General features: G+C 38.2%; 1 protein-coding gene across 2 annotated transcripts in view; it reads left to right on the top strand.

Annotated features, from left to right (window-relative positions):
* Nucleotides 1–23,237, top strand: part of tcf4 (transcription factor 4) — a 563,422-nt gene that overhangs the window by 100,910 nt on the left and 439,275 nt on the right. For both annotated transcript variants that reach the window (XM_061980823.2, XM_072915343.1), the window contains 2 exons: nt 20,656–20,711; nt 22,624–22,699. In XM_061980823.2, coding sequence (XP_061836807.2) covers nt 20,656–20,711; nt 22,624–22,699 — 132 coding nt within the window. The remainder of the gene's footprint in view (nt 1–20,655; nt 20,712–22,623; nt 22,700–23,237) is intronic.

Below are 23,237 nucleotides of genomic sequence, written 5' to 3'. Positions count from 1 at the left end.
GCCATTGCTTGCCGTGCTACCGAGGCCCTTTGTCCTTGAATTGCTCACACACTCCGGCAGATTCAATGGGGGTCTGGCGGCAGATTTCTTTGACTTTATCGTTGGAAATGCATCTGCTTTGAGTGTCGCAGGATATCCACACATTCTTGCCATCTCTGTCGTAGCATAGCTTTCGTCGGTAAAGTGTGCGGAACAAACGTCCAATTTCTTGCCACTTTCGCATCTTTGGGCCACTGGTGCAACTTAAATCCGTCCCTGTTCATGTTGTTACACCCTCCGACAACACACCGACGAGGCATGATGTCTCCAAGGTACGGAAAACTGTCGAAAAAACGGAAAATAACAGAGCTGATTTGACTCGGTGTTTGAGAAAATGGCGGATTGCTTCCCGATGTGACGCCACGTTGTGACGTCATCGCTCCGAGAGCGGATATTAGAAAGGCGTTTAATTCGCCAAAATTCACCCATTTAGAATTCGGAAATTGGTTAAAAAAATATATGGTCTTTTTTCTGCAACATCAAGGTATATATTGACGCTTACATAGGTCTGGTGATAATGTTGTCAAAAGTTTTTTTGTGTTTCTGATTGGTTCTCACGTGATTGTTTTTTAATGTTCAGTTCCTGGTATCTCACAAGAGTATAGATATCCCCTCAGGTCCTTCATACCGACAGCCATCAGACTGCACAATGCATATGTTCCTTAACTGCACTTAAATGTAGAATATATGTATAATATACCGTATTTTTCGGAGTATAAGTCGCACCTGCCGAAAATGCATAATAAAGAAGGAAAAAAACATATATAAGTCGCATTTTTTGGGGAAATTTATTTGATAAAAGCCAACACCAAGAATAGACATTTGAAAGGCAATTTAAAATAAATAAAGAATAGTGAACAACAGGCTGAATAAGTGTACATTATATGAGGCATAAATAACCAACTGAGAACGTGCCTGGTATGTTAACGTAACATATTATGGTAAGAGTCATTCAAATAACTATAACATATAGAACATGCTATACGTTTACCAAACAATCTGTCACTCCTAATCGCTAAATCCCATGAAATCTTATACGTCTAGTCTCTTACGTGAATGAGCTAAATGATATTATTTGATATTTTACGCTAATGTGTTAATAATTTCACACATAAGTCGCTCCTGAGTATAAGTCGCACCCCCGGGTAAAAAAACTGCGACTTATAGTCTGAAAAATACGGTATTTGTATTATTCACATGTGAATAATGCTGTATAGTATTTATTGTCTATTGTGAGTGAACTGTGGTTTGCTTCACTACACACCGTAGCTCACCGGCGTCACAATGTAAACAAACGCGATGGGTGGATCTACACCTGACATCCACTGTAATGATACCAAGTACAGGAGCGTATCTAGTCAATACGATTACATCGATATTTTTTAGCATCACAAAATATATTTTCTTTTTTTTTAAATGCATATTATGTTTATAAACTCAGGAAATACCTTCCTTCTTTGAATATGACCAATGTATGATCCTGTAACGACTTGGTATCAGATTGATACCCAAATTTGTGGTATCTACCAGAACTAATGCAAAGTATCCAAACAACTGAAGAATGAGTGATTATTATATTTTAACGGAAGTGTAGATAGAACATGTTGAAACGGAAAATAAGCAGATATTAACAGTAAATGAACAGGTAGATTAATAATCAATTTTTACAGTTTGTCCTTTATAATGTTGACAAAATAATAGAATGGAAAATGACACAATATGTATGACAAATTAGGAGCAATTGTTTGTTTACTTACTAATAAAAGAAAAGTTGTCTTGTACGTTCACTATTTTATTTAAGGACAAAATCGCAATAAGAAACATGTATTTTTGTTGAAAAAAAGCCAATAATGCCATTTTTTGTGGTCCCCTTTATTTAGAAAAGTATCGAAAAGTACCAAAAAGTACAAACATATTGGTATCGGGACAACACTAGTTACATAGCATTGTCACCCGAGAGGATCTGCTGTCATAAAAAATGTTCCTGGAATACGAGGGGTTACGTTTATATATGTATAATTAGATAATTAAGAGCAGTTTTATCACAAGTTTTTCTGAATATCTCATGAGATACTGTAATGTCCTGTGAGAGTGTAACGTATAATACAACAATTAGTAACCAAAGCAGTCTGTTAAACGACACATGATACACTTCATGTCGTGTTTACAGAGCATGGACCGTTCTACTACAGAAGAAAAATCGTCCCTTATGAATGTCAAATGAAAATGAATATCGCATGATGAAATTGGGTGATTTATTGTACGCATTAACAAACAGCCCTGGTTTACCTTTACAACATGTACCCACAAGGGAAATGTGGCTCTTTAGTTGTTGCTTATGATATTTTGATACTGACAAAGACATGCTTGGAACACTGAATCACAAATATAACCAAAACTAATCAAATTGGTCATTATCTTTGCTCAATACTTAACATGTTCAGTATTTGCAGTTTAAATATTTACAAACCCCGTTTCCATATGAGTTGGGAAATTGTGTTAGATGTAAATATAAACGGAATACAATGACTTGCAAATAATTTTCAACCCATATTCAGTTGAATATGCTACAAAGACAACATATTTGATGTTCAAACTGATAAACATTTTTTTTTTTTTGCAAATAATCATTAACTTTAGAATTTGATACCAGCAACACGTGGCAAAAAGTTGGGAAAGGTGGCAATAAATACTGATAAAGTTGAGGAATGCTCATCAAACACTTATTTGGAACATCCCACAGGTGAACAGGCAAATTGGGAACAAGTGGGTGCCATGATTGGGTATAAAAGTAGATTCCATGAAATGCTCAGTCATTCACAAACAAGAATGGGGCGAGGGTCACCACTTTGTCAACAAATGCATGAGCAAATTGTTGAACAGTTTAAGAAAAACCTTTCTCAACCAGCTATTGCAAGGAATTTAGGGATTTCACCATCTACGGTCTGTAATATCATCAAAGGGTTCAGAGAATCTGGAGAAATCACTGCACGTAAGCAGCTAAGCCCGTGACCTTCGATCCCCCAGGCTGTACTGCATCAACAAGCGACATCAGTGTGTAAAGGATATCACCACATGGGCTCAGGAACACTTCAGAAACCCACTGTCAGTCACTACAGTTGGTCGCTACATCTGTAAGTGCAAGTTAAAACTCTCCTATGCAACCAACAACACCCAGAAACGCCGTCGGCTTCGCTGGGCCTGAGCTCATCTAAGACGGACTGATACAAAGTGGAAAAGTGTTCTGCGGTCTGACGAGTCCACATTTCAAAATGTTTTTGGAAACTGTGGACGTCGTGTCCTCCGGACCAAAGAGGAAAAGAACCATCCGGATTGTTATAGGTGCAAAGTTGAAAAGCCAGCATCTGTGATGGTATGGGGGTGTATTAGTGCCCAAGACATGGGTAACTTACACATCTGTGAAGGCGCCATTAATGCTGAAAGGTACATACAGGTTTTGGAGCAACATATGTTGCCATCCAAGCAACGTTATCATGGACGCCCCTGCTTAATTCAGCAAGACAATGCCAAGCCACGTGTTACATCAACGTGGCTTCATAGTAAAAGAGTGCGGGTACTAGACTGGCCTGCCTGTAGTCCAGACCTGTCTCCCATTGAAAATGTGTGGCGCATTATGAATCCTAAAATACCACAACGGAGACCCCCGGACTGTTGAACAACTTAAGCTGTACATCAAGCAAGAATGGGAAAGAATTCCACCTTAGAAGCTTAAAAAATGTGTCTCCTCAGTTCCCAAACATTTACTTAGTGTTGTTAAAAGGAAAGGCCATGTAACACAGTGGTGAACATGCCCTTTCCCAACTACTTTGGCACGTGTTGCAGCCATGAAATTCTAAGTTAATTATTATTTGCAAAAAAAAATAAAGTTTATGAGTTTGAACATCAAATATCTTGTCTTTGTAGTGCATTCAATTGAATATGGGTTGAAAATGATTTGCAAATCATTATATTCTGTTTATATTTACATCTAACACAATTTCCCAACTCATATGGAAACGGGGTTTGTAGTTAAAGCATGCGTCTAACTATGCATGGTCATGGATGACCACAATGTAGACATCTTTTAAAGTTTCTCATGCATTCCAAGTGGCTAACAGAACAATTAGCAGAGGAATAATGCACCAAATAATCAACACTATTGTTGTAACACGTGGCTTGGCATTGTCTTGCTGAAATAAGCAGGGGCGTCCATGATAACGTTGCTTGGATGGCGACATATGTTGCTCCAAAACCTGTATGTACCTTTCAGCATTAATGGTACCTTCACAAGTTACCCATGCCTTGGGCACTAATACACCCCCATACCATCATAGATGCTGGCTTTTGAACTTTGCGCCTATAACAATCCGGATGGTTCTTTTCCTCTTTGTTCCGGAGGACATGACATCCACAGTTTCCAAAAACAATTTGAAATGTGGACTCGTCAGACCACAGAACTTTTTTTCCACTTTGCATCAGTTCATCTTAGATGAGCTCGGGCCCAGCGAAGCCAGCAGCGTTTCTGGGTGTTGTTGATAAATGGCTTTCGCTTTGCATTGTAGAGTTTTAACTTGCACTTACAGATGTAGCGACGAACTGTAGTTACTGACAGTGGTTTTCTGAAGTGTTTCTGAGCCCATGTGGTGATATCCTTTACACACTGATGTCACTGTTTTAGGTAGTACCACCTGAGGGATCAAAAGTCCGTAATATCATCGCTTACGTGCAGTGATTTCTCCAGATTCTCTGAACCTTTTGGTGATATTACGGACCGTAGATGGTGAAATCCCTACATTCCTTGCATTAGCTGGTTGAGAAATGTTGTTCTTAAACAATTTGCTCACGCATTTGTTCACAAAGTGTTGACCCTCGCCCCATCCTTGTTTGTGAATGAGTGAGCATTTCATGGAAGCTGCTTTTATACCCAATCATGGCACCCACCTGTTTCCAAGTGTTTGATGAGCATTCCTCAACTTTCTCAGTCTTTTTTGCCACGTGTGCCAGCTTTTTTGAACCATGTTGCAGGCATCAAATTCAAAATGAGCTCATATTTGCAAATAATAACAAAGTTTTACTGTTCGAACGTTAAATATCTTGTCTTTGCAGTCTATTCAATTGAATATAAGTTGAAAAAGATTTGCAAATCATTGTATTCTGTTTTTATTTACCATTTACACAACGTGCCAACTTCACTGGTTTCCAATCGGAATGTGAAGGTCACAGTAAAAGTAAAGGGACAAAGAAAAGGGAATAAAGATGAATAGAAGATAAAGAGGGAGGAGTTCACAAGGAGAGGGTAAGAGAGCTAAGAATGAAGGAAGGCAGGGAGAGAGAGAGTGCATGGATCACTTTAACAAAACAGGACATCCTGAATTGTTCATTACATCACCTCACTTGTTTTGACATGTACACACACACACACATAAACACACACACACACACACACACACACACACACACACACACACACACACACACACATACGCACAAACACAGGGATTGTGGGTGTCAGACAGTTTAAGCGGCTTTAAAGAAGATACAAAAACGTAATCCGACTCTTGATTCTTATGTCTTAAGTAAAGTGAATGAGGTCCAGAAGAGTCAAGACTTAAAATATCAAATTATTAGTTTTTTTTGGTTCTTACAACCACAGCTTTATTTTAATCATTTAATCATACTTCATTAAAAATTGTATGTTTTTATCTACATTCATAAACTCTTTATGTGTTCTTTCTCCTGTGTTATGTGCATAAGTGGATGATCACCTTTTAAAAAAAAACAGATGAATAATAATATTGGTAATATAAAGTATAGGCTGGTAAAAATCAGTGGCATGGTGACAGCAGCTCACCTACTTTAGAATAATCATTGCAATTATTTTACTACCACGTTTTTATGTTTGCACACCATGTGTGTGTTGGTAGCACCGTGGCTTTAAGGTGGCGCTGATAAGTACTTCCATGGCTTCATGATTACTGCGGAGAAATGGTAATCAATAGGGTATGATCGGCCGATAAATCCTTTAAAATGTAATATCGGAAATTATCGGTATCGGTTTCATAATTATCGGTTTCTAAAAGTAAAATGTATGACGTTTTAAAACGCTGTGTACACGGACGTAGGGAAAGGTACAGAGTGCCAATAAACCTTGAAGGCATTTCCTTTCCGAGTCACATAATATCTACCGGCTGTTCTCATCACAAGTGAATGCAAATCATACTTGGTCAACAGCCATACAGGTCACACTGAGGGTGGCCGTATGCGCCACACTGTGAACCCACACCAAACAAGACTGACAAAACACATTTCGGGAGAACATAAACACAACATAAACACAACAGAACAAATACCCAGAATCTCTTGCAGTACTAACTCTTCCGGGACGCTACAATATAAACTCCCCCCGCTACCCCCTACCCCCACCCATCCCAAACCCGCCCACCTCAACCTCCTCATGCTCTCTCAGGGAGAGCATGTACCAAATTCCAAGCTGTTGTTTGGATAGATAGATAGTGCTTTATTGATTCCTTCAGCAGAGTTCCCTCAGGAAACTTAAAATTCCAGCAGCAGTGTACAGAATTGAGATCGAATTTAAAAAGTAAATAATGGGGTTATAAATGGAAACGGAATAGAAAAATGTTACAATAAGGATAAAAATAAAAAGCAACAATGAGAATATAAATATAACAGTAAAATAAGAATATAACAGGAGAAACTAGGCAGTAGTGACCATGTTATGAAAAAGTATTGCACTGTTATTGTTTTGAGGCATGTTAAAAGAAAAAGAATGCACTTTGTGACTTCAATAATAAATATGGCAGTGCCATGTTGGAATTTTTTTTTCTCCATAACTTGAGTTGATTTATTTTGGAAAACCTTGTTACATTGTTTAATGCATCCAGCGGGGCATCACAACAAAATTAGGCATAATAATGTGTTAATTCCACGACTGTTGATATCGGTATCGGTAATTAAGAGTTGGACAATATCGGAATATCAGGTATCGGTAAAAAAGCCGTTATCGGACATCTCTAGTAATCAACCATTTGAAAACGTCGGGAAAATTAGCCGCATCATGGCAGATAAGCATAAGATTTACGATATACCATATTTTTCGGACTATAAGGCGCACTTAAAATCCTTTCATTTTCTCAAAACTCGACAGTACGCCTTATAACCCGGTGCGCCTAATGTACGGTTTGGTTGTGCTTACCGATCTCGAAGCTATTTTATTTGGTACATGGTGAATTGATAAGTGTGACCAGTAGATGGCAGTCACACATAAGATATACGTGTAGACTGCAATATGATGGCAGTCACACATGACTCAAGTAAATAACACCAAAATGTTATATGTTCCATTGTAAAAATAGAACATTACAGATAGCGCTCAAAAATCTATTGAAATGTTTTAGTAAGACTTTGGTAAGCTATGAAGCCACACCGAACTGGATTGTACTTTGCTTCAACATAGGAGTATTATTATGGTGTGTGTGTATAAGGCAAGACATATCATCTGGCGTTTTGTTTCGCAATATTATGCAAAAGCAACTTTTCTTACCTTCTGGTACCTGCTGATCTGTATTTGGGATCCGCATAAGTCTTGGAAATGTGTGCGCGTCCGCCTTTGTAGTCGATAAGCTTCTTCTTTTTCTCTATCTTCTTGTTATGGGACATTCATCCTCCGCTGTTGCCATTTCTAATATAAAGTAGTGTAAAGTTCTTACTTATATCTGTCACGGTTGGGGTGTCGCAGGTTGCTGCGGTGTTGTTCTTCCAAGAATGCAGACGAACCACTCCGGACATGGCGTGTAGGTAAAAACATGATTTATTTCTCAAACTACCAAAGTAGTACCAACAAAATGGAACACAAGGCGAAGGGACAACGTGTTGATCTCACTTGGAGCTAATGCTACTTCTTAGCATGGACTAGGGACAAACAATACTCAGGTAACTGTGGCATGAAACAAACAAGACTTACATAGCATGGCATGAATCAAACACTTAGCATAAACTAAATACAAGGCAAAACTCACGTAGACAGGTTGCATGTAGCAAACAATGACGCCAGGCTGACTGACTGTCAAAGGCAAACTTAAATAATGCCTCTGATTAGTGCTCGGGTAGCAGGTGTGCGGCCGAACACTAATCAGAGACAGGTGAACATAATTAGCAACAGGTGCATGAGTCCAAGACGTAAAACAGGTGACACTAATGGTTGTCAAGGTAACAAACAAACAAGGAAGTGCAACCAGGAACTATGGAGTCTTTAAACATAAAATAACATAAAACATGATCCAAATCACAGATCATGACAATATCTGTCAGGAAACTCACCATGAAAGCACTAAAACATACCGGTGTAGTGAGTTTACATTATTCACCCGAGGAACTTTAGTTATTAGAGAGTTCCGATCGGACGGTTTTTCATGGGACACATTGTTGTTGCGCTAGTGAGCCACGGATGAGGAGATGCTGCTCTGTTATTGATTCAAGTAAAGTCTGTGTAGTTTTTGTCATTTTCTCTCTGGACTCTTATGAATCCTCACAGACTTCTGTTATTCTGTTGTTTTTCTACTTTACATTCAAGAGTAGCACTGCTTTTTGACTCCTCCTGTTCTTTTTTTAATTAGTAATGAGTTGTCTCCAGTCTTCCAGTGATAATAATACTTGTAAGAAGACTAGTTCATTTGCTACAATGGAGGTGGGGATTCATATTTATTGTTTATTTTTGCGCAACCCCGTTTCTTAACGTATTGATTCCAGCACAATTACAAATGAACTCCAACTGACGCTTAACAAGCCAAATTTAATGATATTTATGGAGTAATTGTATCTAATGCTAATTTTCATTTTAGACGATAAAGTGAAATATTACGTTTATGATTCATTTGCTGGGTACATTTGGCCTAATGGAAAAATCTGGACTAATCATCTCATGATTTAAACCGAATTATTTGCAGTCAGAAGAGTATTTATGTAACTGTCACTCACTAACTAATGTGTGCGTGTGTGTGTGTGTGTGTGTGTGTGTGTGTGTGTGTGTGTGTGCTGGGGCATGGGGCAGGCTTACAGTTAATTATAGTGTTCCTGGAGAGCAAATGAGAACAGTGGGGCTATACAGCTCACACAGGTGCAGCCACACACACACACACACACACACCCACCCACACACACACACACACACACACACACACACACGTACACACTTATATGCACACTCAATGTTTTTGCAACATGTCAACATAGACGCCATTTCGAGTTTCATCTGAATCTTCCACATCAAACTAAACCAACCATGCATGAAAGGGGCATGAAACTGTTCCAATCATGTTGGAAGCACCAGAATGAGCCGCAATTTCTTAGTACGATGAAAAAATGCGATATTAGGAGGAAAAGGAAGGGGTATTTTCTCTTTTCTCCATTTATATTATGAATGAACTAATTAAAAGGTTGAAATTAATAGGTTGAATAGAATGCTAATTAGGAAGTATTTTTGCTGGTGTAATGAATGCATTAATAAACAATACATATCAGTAAATGAAACCTGGATGTGATCAAAGTCAACAATCAAGGAAATAAGATAATTGAATTATTTCCCATTCTTGCTTGATGTACAGCTTAAGTTGTTCAACAGTCCGGGGTCTCGTATTTTAGGCTTCATAATGCGTCAATGGGAGACAGGTCTGGACTACAGGCAGGCCAGTCTAGTACCTAAGCTCTTTTACTATGAAGCCATGCTGTTGTAACACATAACTTGGCATTGTCTTGCTGAAATAAGCAGGGGCGTCCATGATAACGTTGCTTGGATGGCAACATATGTTGCTCCAAAACCTGCATGTACCTTTCGGCATTGATGTGTAATTTATCCATGTCTTGGACACTAATACACCCCCATACCATCACAGATGCTGGCTTTTGAACTTTGTGCCTATAACAATCCGTATGGTTCCTTTCCTCTTTGTTCCGGATGACACAACGTCCACAGTTTCCAAAAATAATTTGAAATGTGGACTTGTCAGGCCACAGAACACTTTTCCAATTTGCATCAGTCCATCCTAGATGAATTCGGGCCCAGCGAAGTTGGCGGCGTTTCCAGGTGTTGTTGATAAATGGCTTTGGCTTTGCATAGTAGAGTTTTAACTTGCACTTACAGATGTAGCGACTAACTGTAGTTACTGACAGCGGTTTTCTGAAGTGTTCCTGAGCCCATGTGGTGATATCTTTTACACACTGATGTCGATTTTTGATGCAGTTCCGTCTGAGGGATCGAAGGGAGGGATCGATCAATGCTATGTATGAAAGCTGTAATTAGTGAGTCTTGGTCATATTGTTGGGATTCGTTTTGTTTTATACAAAACCCAAAACCGGAGAAGTTGGCACGTTGTGTAAATGGTAAATAAAAACAGAATACAATGATTTGCAAATCCTTTTCAACTTATATTCAATTGAATAGGCTGCAAAGACAAGATATTTAACGTTCAAACTGGAAAACTTTGTTATTTTTTTGCAAATATTAGCTCATTTGGAATTTGATGCCTGCAACATGTTTCAAAAAAGCTGGCACAAGTGGCAAAAAAGACTGAGAAAGTTGAGGAATTGCTCATCAAACACTTATTTGGAACATCCCACAGGTGAACAGGCTAAATGGGAACAGGTGGGTGCCATGATTGGGTATAAAAGCAGCTTCCATGAAATGCTGAGTCATTCACAAACGAAGATGGGGCGAGGGTCACTACTTTGTGAAGAAATGCATGAGCAAATTGTCCAATAGTTTAAGAACAACATTTCTCAACCAGCTATTGCAAGGAATTTAGGGATTTCACCATCTACGATCTGTAATATCATCAAAAGGTTCAGAGAATCTGGAGAAATCACTGCACGTAAGGGATGATATTACGGACCTTCAATCCCTCAGGCAGTACTGCATCAAAAATTAACATCAGTGTGTAAAGGATATCACCACATGGGATCAGAAAAAAACTTCAGAAAACCACTGTCAGTTACTACAGTTGGTCGCTACATCTGTAAGTGCAAGTTAAAACTCTACCTGTAAAGCAAAAGCCATTTATCAACAACACCCAGAAACGTCTGGGCCCGAGCTCATCTAGGATGGACTGATGCAATGTGGAAAAGTGTTCTGTGGTCTGACAAGTCCACATTTCAAATTGTTTTGGGAAACTGCGGACGTCGTATCTCCTCCGGACCAAAGAGGAAAAGAACCATCCGGATTTTTATAGGCGCAAAGTTCAAAAGCCAGCATCTGTGATGGTATGGGGTTGTATTAGTGCCCAAAGCATGGGTAACTTACACATCTGTGTAGGCACCATTAATGCTGAAAGGTACATACAGGTTTTGGAGCATCCAAGCAACGTTATCATGGACGCCCCTGCTTATTTCAGCAAAACAATGACAAGTCATGTGTTACAACAGAGTGGCTTCATAGTAAAAGAGTGGCCAGCTTGTAGTCCAGACCTGTCCCCCATTGAAAATGTGTGGCGCATTATGAAGCCTAAAATACCACAACGGAGACCCCCGGACTGTTGAACAACTTAAGCTGTACATCAAGCAAAAATGGGAAATAATTCTACCTGAAAAGCTTCAAAAATGTGTCTCCTCAGTTCCCAAACGTTTACTGAGTGTTGTTAAAAGGAAAGGCCATGTAACACAGTGGTAAAAATGCCCCTGAGCCAACTTTTTTGCTGCCATTTAATTCGAAGTTAATGATTAATTGCAAAAAATAAATAAGTATCTCAGTTTGAACATTAAATATCTTGTCTTTGCAGTCTATTCAATTGAATATAAGTTGAAAAGGATTTGCAAGTCATTGTATTCTGTTTTTATTTCCCAATTACACAACGTGCCAACTTCACTGGTTTTGGGTTTTGTACATTGTTACTGACAAATCTGTCATTTTTCTGTAGTGGAAATTTAAAATGACTTGTGTCCCTGGACATAAATTACCAAAGCCGCTCAAAAAGTAATGATTATTTATCCATTCATAAATAAATGGCAGTAATGACGCACAACAATGAGGGGTAAAGGAGAGTTGTCGTGTATCTTCTGCTGTGGCACACACAATACACACGCATGCACGCACACATTAGCTAACGACATTAATAGGGGTCTGTTTTGTGTCAGGCAGGTCTTAATATGATCATTGTGAGAGACATGGAGCTGTCTGTCAGTCTAAGTTCATTAACCGATGATAGATCACCTACAATATTGGAGTGTATGTGTGTGTGCGTGTGTGTGTGTGTGTGTGTGTGTGTGTGTGTGTGTGTGTGTGTGTGTGTGTGTGTGCGTGTGGCAAAAATCTCCATGTGTGCTTTGCTGTTTGTGTGCATCTTCTCCCTCTCTGGTGTAATTTATAGCCCTCAATCGGAGGCCTTATCAGGTGCAGGACACATGGACGCCCCTTCTTATACTTCCTCCTCCTCCTCCTCTTCGCCACTTCTTTTAACTTCTGCACACAAAACTTGTATTTCTCCCACCTCCTTTTGCTCTCTTCTCTCCTTCGGCTTCAATCTGCTTCCTCGCCCTTCTCAATTTGCCGCACCGAATGGCACTCTCTCTAATTGTAATCTGTTCCATCCTCCTCGCCACTTCTGCCTCCAAATCAATCAGCGTCCAACTTCCAGTCTGTCAAAATCTATAATTATATTTCCTATACTTTGGATAGTTAACCGTTAAACCTTACGGCGGGTAAAAGTCCACCGTGCGGCTAAGAGCGCCAGTAGAAAAGCGGGTTTCCAAAATTCCGCCTTTGCAAAAAAATAGGCACAAACTATATACCGCATTTTTCAGACTATAAAGCGCACTTAAAATCCTTTCGTTTTCTCAAAACTCGACAGTGCGCCCTACAATCATTTTGCTTGTGCTTGCCGACCTCGAAGCTATTTTATTTTGTACAGAGTAAAATGTTAAGTGTGACCAGTAGATGGCAGTCACACAAAAGAGATACGTGTAGACTGCAATATGACTCAAGTAAACAACACCAAAACGTTATACAACATGTTTTAGTACGACTTTGGTAAGCTATGAAGCCGCACCGCATGATGGATTGTACTGTGCTTCAACATACCATCAATCAATCAATCAATGTTTATTTATATAGCCCTAAATCACAAGTGTCTCAAAGGGCTGCACAAGCCACACACACCATAATAATACGAGTATTATTATGGAGTGTGTATAAGGTAAGACATGTTATCTGGCATTTTGTTTCGCAATGTTATGCAAAAGGCAACTTTTCTTACCTTCTGGTACCTGCTGATCTGTATTTGGGGTCTGCATAAGTGCGAAAAATTTGCGCGCGGCCGCCTTTGTAGTCCTTCTGTTTCTCTATCTTCTTGTTATGTGACATTCATCCTTCGCTGTTGCCATTTCTAATATAAAGTAGTGTAAAGTTCTTACTTATATTTGTGAATTAACTCGACATGAAAGCGCTAAAACATACCGGTGTAGTGAGTTTACATTATTCACCCAAGGAACTTTAATTATTGGTCGGACGTTTTTTCACGGGAAAACTTTTCCGGCAACGTTGTTGTACTAGTGAGCCACGGATGAGGAGATGCTGCTCCTTTATTGATTTAAGTCACACATAAGAGATATGTGTGGACTGTAATATGATGGCAGCCAAACATTAGAGATACGTGTAGACTGCAATATGACTCAAGTAAACAACACCAAAATTCTATATGTTCCATTGAAAGTATAGAGCATTACACACGGTGCTCAAAAATATATCAAAATGTTTTAGTACGACTTTGGTAAGCTATGAAGCTGTACCGCTTGATGGATTGTACTGTGCTTCAACATACGAGTATTATTATGGTGTGTGTATAAGGTAAGACATATTATCTGGCGTTTTGTTTCGCAATATTATGCAAAAAGCAACTTTTCTTACCTTCTGGTACCTGCTGATCTGTATTTGGGATCTGCATAAGTGCGGAAAATGTGTGCGCGTCTGCCTTTGTAGACCATAGTCGATAAGCTTCTTCTTTTCCTCTATCTTCTTGTTATGGGACATTCATCCTCCGCTGTTGCCATTTCTAATATAAAGTAGTGTAAAGTTCTTATTTATATCTGTCAATTAACTCGACATGAAAGCGCTAAAACATACCGGTGTAGTGAGTTTACATTATTCACCCAAGGAACTTTAGTTATTGGAGAGTTCCGGTCGGACTTTTTTTCACGGGAAAACTTTTCCGGCGTTGTTGTTGCACTAGTGAGCCACGGATGAGGAGATGCTGCTCCGTTATTGATTTTAGTCACACATAAGAGATATGTGTAGACTGTAATATGATGGCAGCCAAACATAAGAGATACGTGTAGACTGCAATATGACTCAAGTAAACAACACCAAAATTCTATATGTTCCATTGAAAATATAGAACATTACACACGGCGCTCAAAAATCCATCAAAATGTTTTAGTACGACTTTGGTAAGCTATGAAGCCGCACCGCTTGATGGATTGTACTGTGCTTCAACATACTAGTATTATTATGGTGTGTGTGTAAGGTAAGACATATTATCTGGCGTTTTGTTTCGCAATATTATGCAAAAAGCAACTTTTCTTACCTTCTGGTACCTGCTGATGTGTATTTGGGATCTGCATAAGTGCGGAAAATTTGCGCGCGTCCACCTTTGTAGTCCATAGTCGATAAGCTTCTTATTTTCCTCTATCTTCTTGTTATGTGACATTCATCCTCCGCTGTTGCCATTTCTAATATAAAGTGGTGTAAAGTTCTTACTTATATCTGTCAATTAACTCGACATGAAAGCGCTAAAACATACCGGTGTAGTGAGTTTACATTATTCACCCAAGGAATTTTAGTTATTGGAGAGTTCCGGGTGGACGTTTTTTCACGGAAAAACTTTTCCGGCATTGTTGTTGCACTAGTGAGCCACGGATGAGGAGATGCTGCTCCGTTATTGATTTTAGTCACACATAAGAGATATGTGTAGACTGTAATATGATGGCAGCCAAACATAAGAGATACGTGTAGACTGCAATATTACTCAAGTAAACAACACCAAAATTCTGTATGTTCCATTGAAAGTATAGAACATTACACATGGTGTTAAAAAATATATCAAAATGTTTTAGTACGACTTTGGTAAGCTATGAAGCCGCACCGCTTGATGGATTTTACTGTGCTTCAACATACCAGTATTATTATGGTGTGTGTATAAGGTAAGACATATAATCTGGCGTTTTGTTTCGCAATATTATGCAAAAAGCAACTTTTCTTACCTTCTGGTACCTGCTGATCTGTATTTGGGATCTGCATAAGTGCGGAAAATTTGCGCGCGTCCGCCTTTGTAGTCCATAGTCGACAAGCTTCTTATTTTTCTCTATCTTCTTGTTATGGGACATTCATCCTTCGCTGTTGCCATTTCTATTATAAAGTAGTGTAAAGTTCTTACTTATATCTGTCAATTAACTCGACATGAAAGCGCTAAAACATACCGGTGTAGTGAGTTTACATTATTCACCCAAGGAACTTTAGTTATTGGAGAGTTCCGGTTGGACGTTTTTTCACGGTAAAACTTTTCCGGCGTTGTTGTTGCATTAGTGAGCCACGGATGAGGAGATGCTGCTCCGTTATTGATTTAAGTCACACATAAGAGATATGTGTAGACTGTATCAGTGTGTGAATGTGTGTGTGAATGGGTAAATGTGGAAGTAGTGTCAAAGCGCTTTGAGTATCTTGAAGGTAGAAAAGCGCTATACAAGTACAATCCATTTATCATTTATCATTTATTTATCATTTGTAGTATGATGGCAGCCAAACATAAGAGATATGTGTAGACTGCAATATGACTCAAGTAAACAACACCAAAATTCTATATGTTCCATTGAAAATATAGAACATTACACACGGCGCTCAAAAATCCATCAAAATGTTTAAGTACGACTTTGGTAAGCTATGAAGCCGCACCACTTGATGGATTGTACTGTGCTTCAACATATGAGTATTATTATGGTGTGTGCACAAGGTAAGACATATTATCTGGCGTTTTGTTTCCGCTGTTGCCGTTTCTAATATAAAGTAGTGTAAAGTTCTTACTTATATCTGTCAATTAACTCGACATGAAAGCGCTAAAACATACCGGTGTAATGAGTTTTCATTATTCACCCAAGGAACTTTAGTTATTGGAGAGTTCCGGATGGACGTTTTTTCACGGGAAAACTTTTCCGGCGTTGTTGTTGCACTAGTGAGCCACGGATGAGGAGATGCTGCTCCGTTATTGATTGAAGTAAAGTCTGAATGTCATTTAAACAGTTAGCGCCATCTTTTGACACTTCTTCCACTCCCGTCCTTGCACGCTACACCGCTACAACAAAGATGACGGGGAGAAGACGCTGAGCCACGTAAATGAGCCCCACCCACAAAACGGTGCATCCTGAAGCGACTTGAAGATGATCTGTAAAACATAATCTATGCAACATTTTGACCAAAGAACTACCATTACATGTTATGTAGACCACAAGGAAGTGTTTTCCATTTCGAAAAAAATAATAATAATCCGACCCCTTTAATGCGCTTTATAATCCGGGGCGCCTTTTGTATGAAAATACACCTGACTAGACCCGATCATCAGCAGTGCGCCTTATAATCCGGTAATATGGTCCGGAAAATATGGTACACACAGTCCCATTATAATGTGTTTATGAACGCGTCAAATCAATTTCTGTCGGTCCAAATTTATTTGGGCTGCTAATAAATGAGTGTTTAGAAAACAAAGAATATATTTAAGTAACGTGTCTCATTCAACCAAGTCATTGTAGTCTCAGGGCATTCAATCGATCACACACTGCAAAAAGTCAGTGTAAAAAAAGAGGGGTATTTTATTTGAACTAAGCAAAATTATCTGCAAAAAGAACAAGAAAATTTGGCTTGTAAAGACTTTCCAAAACAAGTAAAATGAGCTAACCTCAATGAACCCAAAAATACCTTAAAATAAGTATATTCTCACTAATAACAAGTGCACTTTTCTTGGTAGAAAAAAAAGAGACCTTTTTGCTCAATATGTTGAAAAATATTCTTAAATTAAGTAAATGCTCTTGCCATTATTTTGACATAATGATATGTGCTCGGCATTACATTTACTTATACTAAAAAATAATGTATTGTTCTTAATGGAAAGGCAACAAGGTTGTTACTCTTGTGATCTCCTAGCCCAGGGGTCGGCAACCCGCGGCTCTAGAGCCGCATGCGGCTCTTTAGCGCCGCCCTAGTGGCTCTCTGGAGCTTTTTCAAAAATGTATGAAAAATGGAAAAAGGTGAGGGGAAAAAATATATTTTTTTGTTTTAATATGGTTTCTGTAGGAGGACAAACATGACACAAGCCTCCCTAATTGTTATAAAGCACACTGTTTATATTAAACACGCTCACTGATTCGAGCACCGTTTTGTCCTACTAATTATGACGGTCCTTGAACTCACCTTAGTTTGTTTACATGTATAACTTTCTCCGACTTTCTAGGACGTGTTTTATGCCACTTCTTTTTCTGTCTCATTTTGTCCACCAAACTTTTAAGGTTGTGCATGAATGCACAGAGGTGAGTTTTGTTGATGTTATTGACTTGTGTGGAGTGCTAATCAGACATATTTGGTCACTGCATGACTGCAAGCTAATCGATGCTAACATGCTATTTAGGCTAGCTATATGTACATATTGCATCATTATGCCTCATTTGAGGTCATTTAGTTTCCTTTAAGTCCTCTTAATTCAATTTATATCTCATGACACACTCTCTGTATGTAATATGGCTTTTAATTTTTTGCTGCTACAGACAGATTGGTTTTTGTATTTTTGGTCCAATATGGCTCTTTCAACAACAACATTTGTCCTAGCCGCTCAGGCAAAACATATTGTCTAAAAATGCATTTTTCCATGGATTACATGACATCATCGGGCCAAGTGCGTGCTCTTTCAGTCAATTAGACTTAGACTTAGACTAACTTTAATGATTCACAAGGGAAATTGTTCCACACAGTAGCTCAGTTACAATGATGGAAAGTGCAATGCAGGTATAAATAGACTAAATACAGCGATACAAAATATAACATATATACGAATATATACATAATATGTGTACAGTATATTACAGTGATCCTCAACAGGCGGACCGCGGTCCATGTCCGGACCCAGCGACGTATCCGTCCGGACCCAGCACAAAATATAGTAAAAAAATAAATAATTTTTTTTAATTTAATTTAATTTTTATTTTTTTTTATTATTATAATCATAATTATTATAAAAAAATATAATAATTGTATTCATCTGTGAGTTATCGCTAGCGCAAGTCAACGTTCTTCGTTGTTTTTAATCAAATATCTCCACGTTTCGTTTACACTTCTCGTGTCTCACTCACTCCGTCTCTCTCTCTCTCTCTCGCTCTCACTCCGTCTCTCTCAGAGAGAGAGACGGAGTGAGAGCGAGAGAACGCCACTCTGATTGGCTAATTCCGGGGTATGGGTTGTCATCTCTATCACAACGACGCGCTGATAGGCTGTTACCACCTGGGTCATACACATGTGCAGTGCACAGTGCATGGAACCTTTCGCTGCAGGCACACAGTTGTCTCGTATCGCTACTTCGCTAACTGTTCACTCGTCAGTCACTGAATGTGAATCAAATCACAATGGCATGCTCCAAGTTGGCTCAGGCTGGTAAAAGAAAGGTGGACAGGGAAAACCGACGTTTCAAGGAAGAATGGACAGAGCAATATGTTTCATCCTACCTACTGCAAGTACCAGACCAATGTGTCTTAATATGCAACACTACTGTTGCTCTGGTGAAAAGTGAAAATCTGAAACGTCACTACCTGAAAGAGCACCGCGAATTTGAAGAGACATTTCCTCATGATTCAGAGCTAAGAAAAAAAAGAAATCACGAGGCTGAAAAAGTCATATGAAACATCAAGCAAGATTTTTGTTAAATCTATGACACAACAACAAATAGCAACAGAGCAGTAACGTGCAGTGAGGTTGATGGCTGGTGAGGCACTGACTTCATCACAGTCAGATTTACAAACATATGAACCCTAAAGAGTATCTTATTCACCATTTGACTGGCAGCAGTTAACGGGTTATGTTTAAAAGCTCATACCAGCATTCTTCCCTGCTTGGCACTCAGCATCAAGGCTTGGAATTGGGGGTTAAATCACCAAAAATTATTCCCAGGCGCAGCGCCACTGCTGCCCACTGCTCCCCTCACCTCCCAGGGAGTAATCAAGGGATGGGTCAAATGCAGAGGACAAATTTTTTCAAAGTTCTTATTTATTTTTGTTTCAAAGAAAATATTTCATGTATTTTATTGGATATTTATTTTATTTTTGTTAATTTTAAGAAAAACTACCGGTACCTACCTCCTGCTACTATATAAGCTTGACCGATAATAAACGGACCCAGCCTGTTTAAAAAAAAACATTTGTGGACCTTCAAGATTTGTACTTGAGGACCCCTGGTATATTATATTAGTGCGCATATATACAGACCGGCCCCCGGCCCAAAAATTTTTAATTGTAATTTTGAAGAATTTATCTGAAAGTGCATGAACTATTTCTGTTCAAAATTGTTAGCAATGTTAAATGTTTAAATATTAACTGTCAGTTTACTGTACTGTGCCAACTGTACTACTATATGAGTACGTGTTTTCTATTGTTTCATTGGAAATAAAACAGCAAAGTATTTTTGGCCGTTTTAATTATGAGACACAATTGTGTCAAAGTCATGATTTTGCTTGAAATAAGAAATTATTACTTTAAAAAAAAAGTAGTTTTATACTTGTGAGTGTTGATGACACAGCTTTGCAACAGTTGATATTCTAGTTTCAAGCATGTTTTACTCAATATAGGTCATCAAATCTCAGCAACAAGCTGTAACATCTTACTGAGATCATTTAGGACCAAAAAACAAGTAAAACACTAACATAAAATCTGCTTAGTGAAAATAATTATCTTATTTGAGATATTTAATCTTACTTAGATTTCAGTTTTTGCAGTGCACCTGGACTGTTTGATTTGTCACGGAGGACGCTCTGCCTCTCATCCAAGAAGTATACTCAAGTGCGTTATATTAATGTACACTTATGTTATTTGGCCGCGGTGGGAATCCAACCTGTGACCTCTCTGTCAAGAGAACTGACCTTTGATGGATATGCGATACAGTGTGACGCCAGTGTGGGATTAGTGGTCTGTGCCAGGCTTAAAGGTCCATTACATTTCATAGAGACATTAAAGGCTCTGCAATCATAATCAATAATGTTTAATGATATGGAGAAAGGAGAGATGATGATTTACCACGTTCGTACACGCGATGGGGATGACACACATAAGCATATGGCGTGCAATGTTGTTGCATGTTACGTACAAAAGTGGTGGCGTGTATTGAATATGCCAGGTTAAAGTGCAGATGTGTAAATAAACAACTCAACATTCTTACATTTTCTCATTTGAAATATTGAATGTTTTTTAATAATCCCCCATTTGAATCGGTGAGTTAAAAAATGCATTACGAGGCATTCTTTGTTTAAAATGTCAATTTTTTGTATTGCATTACTTCTGTTCAACTGTCTACTTTCTCTTTCTGTACTGCAGATATGGAGGAGAGAACGAGTGCAGGGTCATGGGCGAGTGGGAGCCGCTCTTCCAAGGTAAAGAAGAAGTGCTTCTCTGTGATGTCTTGATAACATGTTTTGCAAAATACATTGAATTGACCAATGTGTTGCGACACCTGGCCATTATTATTGTCGTTGTGGCTTGTGCAGCCCTTTGAGACACTCGTGATTTAGGGCTATATAAGTAAACTATGATTGATTGATTGCTTGATTGATTGATTGATATTACCACTGCAGGGAGCCTAAAAGAGAGAACATTTCCTATTGGGTAACTAATTATATTTATAGAACTATAGAAATGACTTGAGACTAACTTTGATTTATGAATTAGGCAAACCTTTAAAACCTTGTATAATCTAATTCAGGGGTCCCCAAACTTTTTAACCCAGGGGCCGCATTGGGCTAAAAGAAAATTTGGCCAGGGGCCGGGCTACATATATATATATATATATATATATATATATATATATATATATATATATATATATATATGTATATATATAGTGAATGAATGTTTATATCTGAATACATTTACTAATGCATACAAATTCATTCATCATTTGTTTTCAAAACGTATACATATATAATATATATATATATATATATGTACATATATACACATATATAATATGTATATATATATAAATATTATATATATACATATATATATATATATATATATATATATATATATATATATATATATATATATATATATATATATATATATATATATGTAGCCCGGCCCCTGGCCAAATTTTTTTTTAGCCCAATGCGGGCTATATATATACATATATATATATATATATATATATATATATATATATATATATATATATATATATATATCCCATCCATCCATTTTCTACCGCTTGTACCTTTTTGGGGTCGCGGGGGGTCACTGGAGCACATATATATATATATATATATATATATATATATAGCCCGGCCCCTGGCCAAATTTTTTTTTAGCCCAATGCGGCCCCCGGGTCAAAAAGTTTGGGGACCCCTGAATTACATTATAAAAGGTTTTAAAGGTTCGCCTAATTAATAAATATATATATATTTGGAATTTTTTTAAATTTTTTGATATATATATATATATATATATATATATATATATATATATATATATATATATATATATATATATATATATATATATATATATATATATATATATGTATATTTATATATATATATATTTATATATATATATATATGTATATATATATATATATATATATATAGTGAATGAATGTTTATATCTGAATACATTTACTAATGCATACAAATTCATTCATCATTTGTTTTCAAAACGGTTACAAAAAAGTGGGACCCCGAAAATTGACTGCGGGACCCCATTTTAATGACTTGAAAATTGAGTTTGAAAATTCATAGCGCCAACACTGATGGAGTATTTGTGCATGCAAAACAGCAGCAGGCGGCTGTGGCCTGCGGGCCGGTTCTAATACGAATCAAATATCATCCTGGTGGCCATAGATAATTATTTCGCTGGCCGAATCTGGCCCACGGGCCTTGACTTTGACACATAGGTTCTAGACTAACGATACTGCTATCAGTATTTTTGGTTCCTGCTGACCGGCTTAATTATGACACGCTGTCATATTCAGTTCAGCTGCCACTGCTACACATTAAAATCCGACTGAAGTAATGACAAATAAGGAAGCAACCCCACACAAAAGTTTGAAATGCAACATTTCCTTCCTCATAGTCACCCACGCTCTGTCAGTTTGAAGTAAACACGCTTCACTCACGACGGGCCGGTTCTAATACTAATCAAATATCATCCCGGGGGCCATAGACTTGGACACTTAGGCAATATCGCCATAATAAAATAATAACTGTGATGAATCAGTGTATTCATACATACTGATCCAGCCTTACAACAACAAAAACAACCCTCTCCATCTCTCTGTCTGTCCAGAACTATGCAGAAGGATCTCAGTACATGGCGTCACATGACAGCATCTCGCCGCCGTACCCAAATTCCAGGCTAACAGGTAACTTGGCTGACTGGATGTTCATATGTGACATTGTGCACCTCTCTTGTCTTTTCTGCACACTTTGTTATGAACGTATCATAAATTATAAGGAGACATCAGGCATGCAGCTTCTCTCTCTTCACCCTCCGCCCCCCCTTTCAGGCCAGGCATGTATTAAACGCCAGGCAGCGTGTGTTCATTTACCCATGATGCACTCTGCCTCTGGCCCTGGCTCCGATGTGGCGCCAGTTGTGAGCAAATGGCCACTGACACATATAATCTGCCTCCTTCTCCTTCTTTCTCCCTCTGTTAATCACTCTCTCTCTCTCTCTATTGCACAAACACACACACACACACACACACACACACGCACACACGCACACACACAAAGCTTAATTACCTTTGACGGGATTCATAAAAAATGGAAGATGTCAGATCTCAGCAATGCATTTCTGCCAGCACTCTCTTTTCTTCGCATGTCTTGGATGTGGTTTATGGTGCGGTGTTTTAAAACCTGAATGTTTGGATCAAGAAGCCGGTGAACAGGTGTTTGCAT

This window comes from Nerophis lumbriciformis, linkage group LG20 (genome assembly GCF_033978685.3).
Source record: "Nerophis lumbriciformis linkage group LG20, RoL_Nlum_v2.1, whole genome shotgun sequence".
Lineage (NCBI taxonomy): Eukaryota > Metazoa > Chordata > Actinopteri > Syngnathiformes > Syngnathidae > Nerophis > Nerophis lumbriciformis.
The sequence above is the reverse complement of the archived record's forward strand: the minus strand, read 5'-3'. Positions and strand labels throughout refer to the sequence as shown.